We start from the raw sequence: 10,243 nt of genomic DNA, 5'->3' as shown, positions 1-10,243 counted from the left end.
TGATTCAATTATTCAAATATATGGATCAAAATAACTTCCGCTTAACAAATTTGAAATTTAAACTCTACAACTCTATTAAAATCACTATTTTCGAAATTTATTTTAGTTTTATCAATAAATCGATTTTATGTTTCTAAAACTAGTTGAAAGAGATCGATTATTCGATATATCGAAAACAGCAATCGTCTGTCGATGTCAATTGAAAAAGTCAAAATGAATTTTAGGTTATATTTGAAAGGTTCGAGGTAAATAGTATTTGTTTTTAAGAAATAATGAAAAATGAGATGTATGCATATAAATATAAGAAAAGCGACTTTCATCCTTTTAACTTTATTAATAAATCGAATCCAAATGGGTAAGTATTATACAATCCTACTAATCATAAATTAACGTTATTATTTTCAGAAGATCAAACTCGTAGTTCTACAGAAATTGAAAACAAAAAAAATGAATCTCCAAATATCAATTTCAAAAAAAAGGCGAGTACAAATCATAATTTTGTTGTAAAAACTCGAAATTATGTAAAAAATAATATTTTTAACTATTTTATTATAGTGTTATTATTTACATAGCTATAAATTCATTTTTTAACAGAATGATGTTATTCTTAATTGTCCTACGACTTCGGAATGTAAAAACTTGAAAGGATCTTGTATAAAATGCGATTTAAAAGAAAAATGTATTTACGGAGAAACTCTCAGGACTACGTGTGAGCCAGAACAAGGAGTTACATGCACTGTGAGTATTTTTATACAAATAAACTCGTCAAAAACAAAGTTTTAACATACCTACAGGGACCTATCAGTTTTCCAAGGGAGTATATTTGCCGATACTGTTATCAAACGGATCATTGGGAGCACGAATGTGAATTATCAGCTAATTGTAATTCAGTCACTTCTCCGCCGTCGTATTACGTGACAAACTGTACTGTTAAAGATGATATTATTTGTTTGGGTTAGTATTTTGTTCAATTATTACGTTCAGTTGTTTATAAGTGTGACTTGCATCATTACCAATCCAAACTTGTAGTTTGTTTACATTTCAAAACAAAACTGACTTTGACAGAAGTGTAAATAAACTGCAGGGTAGGCCTGGCTTTGATGTTTTTGTTGTACTGAGAGGAACATTTTGAGACAGTCCAACTCTGCAGTTTGTTTACGTGACTGACGAGACATTGAATGTCATAGAAATGTAAATAAAATACAGGGAGGGCTTAAGTCGGATTTTCTAAAAAAATCGTACTTTTTCTCTTTTCGTTTCCAAAAAATTTTTGTTAAAAATAATATTTGACAGAAAATTACATTAAATTTAGTCAATTTTCAATATAATGGAGCGTTTGAGTAAGTCACTTTATGTTGAAAGTATCAATCATATTTTTTATTGCAGGATTAAGATCTTTTAAGAAAAAATTAGTATGCAATTGGACATGTGGTTACAGATGGTCCACCACCTTATTATTAAGCATAACTTTAGGTGGCTTTGGAGCCGATAGGTTTTACTTGGGGCATTGGCAAGAAGGAATAGGTAAATTGTTTAGTTTTGGAGGTTTGGGAGTTTGGACCATAATCGACGTAATTTTAATTTCGCTCCATTATTTAGGACCGGCGGACGGTTCATTGTACATATAATTTGAAAATTATTATTTTATAGTACCAAAAATGATTAGGAAAAATTACAAAATTCATTCTTGAAAAGTGTTTTATTAACCATTAAAAATTTATTACAGATTAAAATTATGTTCAATTTAGTTGAAACTAACTATTACTATCAATCATTCATTATTTGTCAAGTGTTTTATGCCATCTGTCAAGTATTCTATATCATATATCCAGAGTTTCAATGCCATCTATCAACTGTTTTGTCATTTGCCAAGTGTCCTATACCATCTGTCAAGTGTTTTATGCCATCTGTCAAGTTTCTATGCTATCTGTCTAGTTTTTATGTCATCTGTCAAGTGTTTCATGCCATCACCAAGTGCTTTATGTCATTTGCCAATTGTTCTACGTAATCTGTGTTCTATGCCATCTGTCGTTATGTCATTTATCAAGTGATTCAAGTCACATGAAAATTATTTTGTCACTAATAATGTGTTTTGTGTCATCCATCATATCACTTGTCAAATGTTTTATGTCACTAATTATGTGTTTCATGTCATTTGTCATCCATTTCGTTGATATTTTACCTGATAATAATGAATTAATATGGATTTAGTCCAGGATAATTGTTTGAGGAAGGGCGATAATTAAGGACATTTGAGTAAATAACATCAAATAATATTTTTTTGATAATTTATTTCTAGAAATATATCAACAATCTTTGGATTAATAAAACATATACTGTTCAAAGCTCATAAGTTTGTTTCAAAAATTGTACTACTACAAATACTGGTCCTCAATGACTACATGTAATAATTTAAGTGACAATTTGTATAAATAATTCTTTATGGAATATTCAATTGAGCAAATTTGTTAGGTACAGTCTTTATTATAATCAAAATAGCTGACCATTTGGCGAAATTTTGAACGTACATAACCTCACATAATATATGGTCTGTTTAGCAAATTATGACGTCATTTAACATGAAACAGTGACAGTTATAGGAGTTTTAGCGGAAAAACTCAAAAGTCCAAAAAAAGTGGAATAACATTCGATAATATTCGTGCAGTGTGAAATTCTTCAACAAAAAAATTGATTATTCAATAACATTGCCACCTAATTGAAATATTTCAAAAACGTAGTAACAAGCAACTGTATTTGGAGATAATATAATCGTTTTGGCACATTTTCTATGTTTTCTGAGACGTTTAATAATCATTTCAGCATAAATACGCCGTACTGAAGCGGCCCAATGTTTCCGAAACTGATCTGAAAGTTATGATCTTCTTTTGGGGTTAATGTATATAAAAATGCGAAATAAACTATGATGACGGTCGGTTTATGAGTGAATTAGTCCTGAAGATATAATATAAACAAGTTTTACACAAATATCAACCCTAGAAGACAGTTGGCGACTAGCTATACGCCTCAAACTGTGGTAATAAACCGTTGTTGAACAGAAATAATCTTTTTGACATATTTGCTGTACTGAAGCGGCACAATGATTTCGAAACTGATCTAAAGGTAATAATCCTTTATTTAGGGTAGGAAGATATGGTGGTTTATTCTTCAAAAAGTGATAAAACTAATAAAAAAAGCAGAGTAAAGACTCGAGGAGGAATTTTAGAGAAAAAATTGTCATAAAATGAGGAATTTAAAAAACAATTGATAAGTTTGAATGCTGGAAAAAAATTAAAAACAAAAAAATCTACTTCTTTTTCCATTTTTTTCGAAAATTTATAGGTTATGTGAAATAATAACTGATTTACCAACTTTTACATACCACGTTTTTCACAACTTTCAACCCCCTATTTCCAAAATATTAAAAAAAAATACGTCAACCTTTCAATTTACCCTGTATAATATGAACATTATAATTGATACGAAAAAAAAAATTGTAACACGCGTTGATGAAATGTATAATGAAATATAGCAAAAAAGTCGACGAAATTCTGTTTCATATTGTTGCCTCACACTGTATGTAAATTCTCAAGAAACAAATTCGATTTCTTCGAATAAAATTTTTTTTATTTCGAATTCGTTCAGAGATTTCAAATCTTCAGCTTCGATCTAAAATTAAAAATTGTTACCATATTAATACAGTGTGTTCAAAATTAAACCAAACTTACTATACAGTGTGGTTCGCTTATTAGAATTAGAAATTTATGGAAAGGCGATGTAATAATCAAAATATTTGGCAAAAAAAAGTTTCAAATCAATATGCCTACAATGTTTTAAATAAAAAAAATTATATGGAGCAAGACAACCTCCCCCTCCTATCAAACAACCACGTATGCTCCCGATTTAGGACCATTCGATTTTTTTATCAATACAACGCGAAAATTGGGGCGCGTTAAAGAAAATTAATAAAAAATTACTCACTAAAATAGAAAGAAGACGAATTTATTTCAGTTCATTTCTCCTTATAATAATTGACCTGAAAGACGACGGTTTATTGATAATTTTCCACGATTTTTTTATAATAATTTCTTGCTTTTATAAAAATCACATATTCGCATACACCTCGAAGCCGCCTCTGTCAAAATGCGTTGAATCAAGATGGCGCCAGTGCCATTTTTAGAGGTTATGTTATAACAAAAAAAAGGAAAGGAAGAGAAACAATACGACAAACGAATTAAGCAGCAAAGCATCGGAAAAATTATAAAAGTAGAGAGAAAACACCATTTTGTTTTATTTTCTACCGCCCTGTATATGCCACTAGCGCCATTTTAGTAGATTTTTCAGTAATAAAAATATGAAACCCTTCGAATCTACCCCTGTCCCATAATTGTAACTAGGTTAGGTTGATTATTTTATTGGTTATGTTATTCTTCTATCTCTCGTAATTTGGCCTTCACCTATACAATTATACAGTTATCGAATTTTAGAGAAAATCGTATTGACTATTAAAAAAAAAGGAAACTACTACTTACCGTTATCAACCCTTCCTCCAAATGTTCAAGTAATCTGAGTTTCAATTGCATCAACCCTGTAGGGACGTATTCGGTATTCTTTAACGTTGTATATTCGTCCAATACTTCAATGTGAATACCGGTTTTATCGTTATAACCGGTTATTCCGATAATGTGAATACCAGGAATTTGACAGGACGTTTCCAATTTGCTAATTCGGGTTTTTAAGGTAATATCTTCATTTTTATTAAGGGAAGTGACAACGGTGTTTAGAAAAGATCTTTTTTCTAATTGATTTTCCATGTTGTAAGGTAAATGTGACGGTTGGACGTCGAGATCTTTAAGAAGCTCCCTATCTTCATAGTAGATACAAGAAAGGAGAACGTTCAGTCTTTGTTTCAATGGCGTGGTTAGATCTGGAAGAATGTGATGTAAAATAATCGATTCTTACGAAAAAAAAAATCGATTAACGAGAAAAGTGAAAATAGTAATCGATTATGGTGGTAATAAGACAAAAAGAAGAAGAATGATCGTTTGAACTACAGACAGTAAGTGACTGACGGTTTCACATAACCTAATTGTTTTAAATGTGGAGATATTGTTTACAAGCCTTATGTTATATGATGACCATAGAATATGGAGTAATAATTTTTTCGATGGTGTCCACGTAATTTGTAGTGTTTTTGATTTTATATTGGATTTTATCTTGTGAAAACAAAATGTTGGACAAAAAACTGTGTTTTTGTCGTATTTCTTACAGATTTTTGCCAATAACTTTTTTATCGACTAGAATTGGAAAATTTTTATTCTCAACTTTTTTAATGACATTAAATTTCCTATAAAATCGATCCAGTTTCGTTTTTCTGTGACAAATAATTAGATAGATACGGGTCTTAATAGTTCTATTTTGAAAATTATATTCAGATTCTATCTACCTCTGTTTCTTGTATCATTCTTAGTAATTGAAAAAGGAAAATTTCTATCCTCAACTTTTTTAAAATAGATTAAATTTCCTACAAAATGAAACCAGTTTCGTTTATGTACGACTAATATTAACATAGATATGATTCTAAATAGATCTGCTTTACTGAAATCCCTTTTTAAATCATTTGTAGTAATGTCACTGACTGAAAAAACAATGATGATACTAAAAAACTACCAACAATTGTAAATATACATAAAAACAAAATAAAACATGAAATGATTCACTTTAAGAAAGGATTTTACAACATTCTCAATCTTGACTATCAAATACCTTGAAGATGGTGATAAATAATCAGAAATGAATGAAAATTAATACTTACTATTTATACGTTCGATATTTTCCTTAGTTAGAAAATAAGGTAACAGTTCGTAAGCTCTGTATTTCAACATCCACAAATAGAGACAGATTTCCACTAAACTGGAATAATCCACTTCAACATCACCCCCTCGGATCCTTTCAAAAATCTTTGGAACTATCACAGATTTAATGTCATCGACACTCAACTTGTAATTCAAATTACTTATACACCACAAGAACCTTTTTATATCCTTTAGCCTGATGTTGCTAGACATGTGATCCTTACTAGACACAAATTTAGTTTCTTTCAAAAGCTCGACGCATCTTTCCGTAAAAACCCTCAAAATATTCTCATCGTAATATAAATAATCTGAATAAACAGCTAAAATATGCCCTAAAGCTGAAAACGAATAATAATCCAACGTTTTATTGAAAAATATAGTACAAGTCATAGTATTTAAAAATTCGTCGTCCTGGTACCTATTTTGCCTTATAGTTTTCAAAAAAGTAACAAAAAACGCGGGATCTTTGAATAATTGTAAATTATCGTAAATATTTGATATGATTTTCGAATATAACTGATCAGTTTTTATTCTAGTAGTTGTTTTAAAGACAGTGTTACAAATAATGCATAAATCTTCATTAGATAACAAATTATATTGAAGCAATTGATTTACACATTTTCTTAGTAGTTCATGCTCTCTGGACATTTTTTTTCTCAACCCTATATAGAATATTAGTTGAATTATATCGTTTTTATCGAGGGATTGTAATCGTTTCGATAATTCTTTTATAGCCGATTCGTAAAATTCGTAACTTACGATTTTATTTGGTACTTTCCTCATGTAGATGTGTAATATTTCTAATATATCCGAGGTTTTGAGGTACTTAACTCGATCGTGGCATTCTTTATCTATTTCTTTGAATAAAAGCGTATCTTGGCTAATATCCAATAGTTTAATAGATAATTTGATTTGTTCAGCGTCGTAGCGTATATTTTTGATAGTATTGTAATTTATTTTTGGTACGCAATATTTTTCTTTGGTATTTTTAGATACGAAATTTGACATGTACATAAGAAATCTACCGGTGAGCGTTTTTTCGTCAAGTTCTACAAATTCGTCACTTGCAGTAGAGTTATTTCTTCCATATAGAATGATCTGCTTTTTTTGAAGGCATTGAAGTAACTTGTGATTATTCCTAAATAGTTTAGCCATTATAAAATCATCACTTAATATATCATTTTAACGATCAACGTTAAACTCATAAATTATATAATGTAGGGTTATATTTACATTATACGATTCTCACTTCTTCTTTTTGTAAATACAAATGAACTATTTTACTAATCATATACAACAACTACTTTTACTATTTGAAATATTACTTATCAAATATATGAAATTATAAGAATTTTTCCTTTTTCTGAAAGTTTCTATAACTATAAATGTAAAGCAAAAATTAGATATTGATTAGGTATTGTCAAGATGAAAGCATAAAACCTAAAAGTGTAAGCTAGCTCGATGATCCTAAAAGCTACAATATCAATACGAATTCAGCTAGTCCTACCTTGATGAAGGCTAAAAAAGTTGAATTTAGTTCGATGATTCTAGAATAAGTTCAAATTACAAATGACAGATTGTTCATTTCACAAAATAACATACTATTGAACGTAAAATATTTGATGGCGATCTTTTTATTATTATTCATATTTGATTATAAGCACGTTTACATGTTTGAAATTCAAATAGTCACGTCAAGAAAAAAGCCAGAAAAACTACTAGTAAAATTTAGTTCGATGATCCTACAACTACTTCGAGCTACATTTGATAGTTTTATAACCTATAAATTAACCTACTATTGTGTGTGAAAAATATCGATGCTTATCTTTTTATAATGATTTATACCTAATTATAAGCAATTTTACTAATTATTTGAAAAATACGTTTTACAAACCTTATTCATGTTGAATTTAAGTGTAATTGGAAATGTCTAATACCACAAAAGAAAATATAATCGTAACTGGCTTTGGACCTTTCGATAAACATTTAGTGAACGCTAGCTGGGAATCTGTGAAATTATTACCAGATGAAATAGAAGGAATTAATTTAATCAAACAAGAAATTCCCGTTGAATATCAACACGTTCAAACAAATATACCGAAATTATGGGAACAGCATCGTCCATTGGTAAGTACATATTTATATGTTTATAGTAAATTTTATTACGAAAAACATTGAATAATTTATGCAATTTCATTATATTTTAATCAATAGTTAGTGGTACACGTAGGGGTGTCATCTGAAGCAAAAAAAATAACAGTCGAAAAATGTGCTTATAAAAACGGGTATATAAAATGTGATTCCGCGGGGTTGATTCACCCAACCGGAGAAGCGTCTTTGGATGGCAAAAATTGCATTCTGACTGAAATAGATGTCGATAGAATTTGTAATAGACTTAATGGTACAGGAAAAATAGAGGCTTGTCTGTCCGAAGATGCCGGAAGGTATATTTTTATCGACTAAATGTCTCGAATTTGAATAAAATCGCGTTAAACATTTATTATTATTTCAGGTATCTTTGCGAATTTATTTATTATACATCGCTCAACGTTGATTCATCAAGAACGCTATTCATTCATGTACCCCCGCTAAATGAGCCTTATACAGCCAAGGAACTATCCGAGGGGTTGATAGAAATTATTAAATGTGCTTTAGAACAAATATTATCAAATAAAGAACAGTGTATTTGTGTTTTATAGCCAATAATTTGAAGAAAAAAAGTTTATTCTAATTGTTTTTTATAATAAAATTGGTTAATTGTGTTTTATTTCCGTCCTTTTTGAACCTTGAAGTGCTAGTTTACATGGATGAGTATAAAAATTAATAAAACCACGTTTTTTATTATTAAAATGTGAAAGAAAGTGGCAAGAGGACACTACAAAATAAAAATTCATCTTTAATTATTGAAATCTGTCTACAGTTCATCAAAACAATATGTATAATGACGTCACTAGTAATAAATATACACTATCCTTTTCTAATGACAAAACACACTTTATTGATGTCTTTATAATTGAAATTGTGACGTAATTTTGTTCTTTCCTGACTATGACAAAATTAATATGAAATTTTTAACACTAATAACATTACACGTCATAAATGACATTATTTTTACGTCAAAATAGTCTAAATGTATCTACAGTCCATGAAAATGTTATAATAGCACCAAATCAATCTACCATCGATCAAAATGGCATGTACAATGACGTCACTAATACTTTACACAAAGTTTATATATTTTCTCCTTTTCTAATGACAGTTGACACATGATTAGTGTCCTTTTTGTTCAAATTATGAGGTATGTTTTGCTTTTCTATGATTATGGTTCAAAAAAATAACATAACACGCCATGAATGACATTATTTTTACGTCAAAACAGTAGTAAATTCATCCACAGCCCAAAAAAACATGATAATAGTTCCAAATGCATCTACAGTCGATCAAAACGACATGTACAATGACGTCACTAATAGTAAACATGAATAAATTTGAACTTTACATGTTTTATCCTTTACTAATGACAGTAGAAACATGATTAGTGTTCTTTTTGTTTGAACGATGACGTACGTTTCGCTATTTTATGATTGTGGTTTAAAAAAACAAAACACGTCATACATGACGTTATTTTTACGTCAAAATCGTATCAAATCCTATTAAAAGGTCATAATAGTTCCAAATGCATCTACAGTCGATCCAAATGATATGTAAAATGACGTCATTAATAGTAAACACAACTTTTATATACACTGTCCTTTTCTAATGACGACACAAATGTTATTGATGTCTTTATCATTAAAATTATGACGTATTTTTGTTCTTTTATGACTGCGACCTAATTCATATCAAATGACGTTAATTTTAAGTCATGATATTAAAAGATTGTTAAATAAAAACTTTTTATTTGGATAGCAGTGACTATATATATATCATTTAAAACATCAATCTACATAAGACCTGACATATGTCAACTGTCTTTAAGGCGCGAACAATTCTACCCAATGTATTTATAGCCAATCAAAACGACATGTACATTGACGTCACTAATAGTAAACATGAGTTAGAACAACCTTTATGCACTTACATCCTTTTCCAATGACAGGAGACGTTTGATTTACTTCATGAAGTTAAAAAGAGATAAGAATAAACTGTTTTTCGAATAGGAGAACAATAAGTGAGGTTATGTTTATTTTTCCACGTACTATATGAGAAATATATCGATAAAAACATAACGACAATCATTTTTTTAGTCACGTTTACCCCAAATACATTCATTTCCACGGACATTTAGTAGATAAAAATCTCAATACAACAATAGTTTTAATAATTCTATTATTCGAGTGTAATGTGCTTGTTTAAAATATCTATTTTATTTATACGATAGATAAAAGAGA

General features: G+C 29.3%; 3 protein-coding genes across 5 annotated transcripts; 2 read left to right on the top strand and 1 right to left on the bottom strand.

Moving 5' to 3' along the window:
* Window positions 1–197: 197 nt before the first annotated feature.
* LOC130443125 (TM2 domain-containing protein almondex) lies at window positions 198–1,694 on the top strand. 2 transcript variants are annotated; one of them, XM_056777602.1, is made up of 5 exons: window positions 198–355; window positions 406–479; window positions 595–738; window positions 795–954; window positions 1,387–1,694. In XM_056777602.1, the coding sequence occupies exons 1-5, from the start codon at window positions 280–282 to the stop codon at window positions 1,626–1,628; spliced, it is 696 nt and encodes a 231-aa protein (XP_056633580.1). In that variant the 5' UTR covers window positions 198–279; the 3' UTR covers window positions 1,629–1,694. The 2 variants fall into 2 exon arrangements, with proteins under 2 accessions (XP_056633580.1, XP_056633581.1); XM_056777603.1 differs by having other exon boundaries at window positions 216–355; window positions 409–479.
* A 1,745-nt stretch (window positions 1,695–3,439) lies between these two features.
* Window positions 3,440–7,120, bottom strand: LOC130443124 (uncharacterized). 2 transcript variants are annotated; one of them, XM_056777600.1, is made up of 3 exons: window positions 5,813–7,120; window positions 4,530–4,924; window positions 3,440–3,666 (listed from the first exon to the last, which is right to left on the bottom strand). In XM_056777600.1, the coding sequence occupies exons 1-3, from the start codon at window positions 7,005–7,007 to the stop codon at window positions 3,586–3,588; spliced, it is 1,671 nt and encodes a 556-aa protein (XP_056633578.1). In that variant the 5' UTR covers window positions 7,008–7,120; the 3' UTR covers window positions 3,440–3,585. The 2 variants fall into 2 exon arrangements, with proteins under 2 accessions (XP_056633578.1, XP_056633579.1); XM_056777601.1 differs by lacking the exon at window positions 3,440–3,666 and adding an exon at window positions 3,698–4,033.
* Window positions 7,121–7,612: 492 nt separating this feature from the next.
* On the top strand, window positions 7,613–8,617 carry LOC130443123 (pyroglutamyl-peptidase 1). Its single transcript, XM_056777599.1, has 3 exons — window positions 7,613–7,979; window positions 8,067–8,296; window positions 8,365–8,617. The coding sequence occupies exons 1-3, from the start codon at window positions 7,779–7,781 to the stop codon at window positions 8,549–8,551; spliced, it is 618 nt and encodes a 205-aa protein (XP_056633577.1). The 5' UTR covers window positions 7,613–7,778; the 3' UTR covers window positions 8,552–8,617.
* Window positions 8,618–10,243: the final 1,626 nt, after the last annotated feature.

The sequence above is a fragment of the Diorhabda sublineata genome, chromosome 4 (genome assembly GCF_026230105.1).
Source record: "Diorhabda sublineata isolate icDioSubl1.1 chromosome 4, icDioSubl1.1, whole genome shotgun sequence".
Lineage (NCBI taxonomy): Eukaryota > Metazoa > Arthropoda > Insecta > Coleoptera > Chrysomelidae > Diorhabda > Diorhabda sublineata.
Note: the sequence above shows the minus strand (reverse complement) of the source record. Positions and strands in the feature narration are given on the sequence as shown.

Coding starts and splice junctions, on each gene's coding strand:
- LOC130443125 (XM_056777602.1), top strand. CDS start 280: ATGAGATGTATGCATATAAATATAAGAAAAGCGACTTTCATCCTTTTA. Junction 356..405: donor AATAAATCGAATCCAAATGG/GTAAGTATTATA, acceptor TATTATTTTCAG/AAGATCAAACTCGTAGTTCT. Junction 480..594: donor ATATCAATTTCAAAAAAAAG/GCGAGTACAAAT, acceptor ATTTTTTAACAG/AATGATGTTATTCTTAATTG.
- LOC130443123 (XM_056777599.1), top strand. CDS start 7,779: ATGTCTAATACCACAAAAGAAAATATAATCGTAACTGGCTTTGGACCT. Junction 7,980..8,066: donor GGGAACAGCATCGTCCATTG/GTAAGTACATAT, acceptor TTTAATCAATAG/TTAGTGGTACACGTAGGGGT. Junction 8,297..8,364: donor CTGTCCGAAGATGCCGGAAG/GTATATTTTTAT, acceptor TTATTATTTCAG/GTATCTTTGCGAATTTATTT.
- LOC130443124 (XM_056777600.1), bottom strand. CDS start 7,007: ATGGCTAAACTATTTAGGAATAATCACAAGTTACTTCAATGCCTTCAA. Junction 4,925..5,812: donor AAATATCGAACGTATAAATA/GTAAGTATTAAT, acceptor ACATTCTTCCAG/ATCTAACCACGCCATTGAAA. Junction 3,667..4,529: donor TGGAGGAAGGGTTGATAACG/GTAAGTAGTAGT, acceptor TTTTAATTTTAG/ATCGAAGCTGAAGATTTGAA.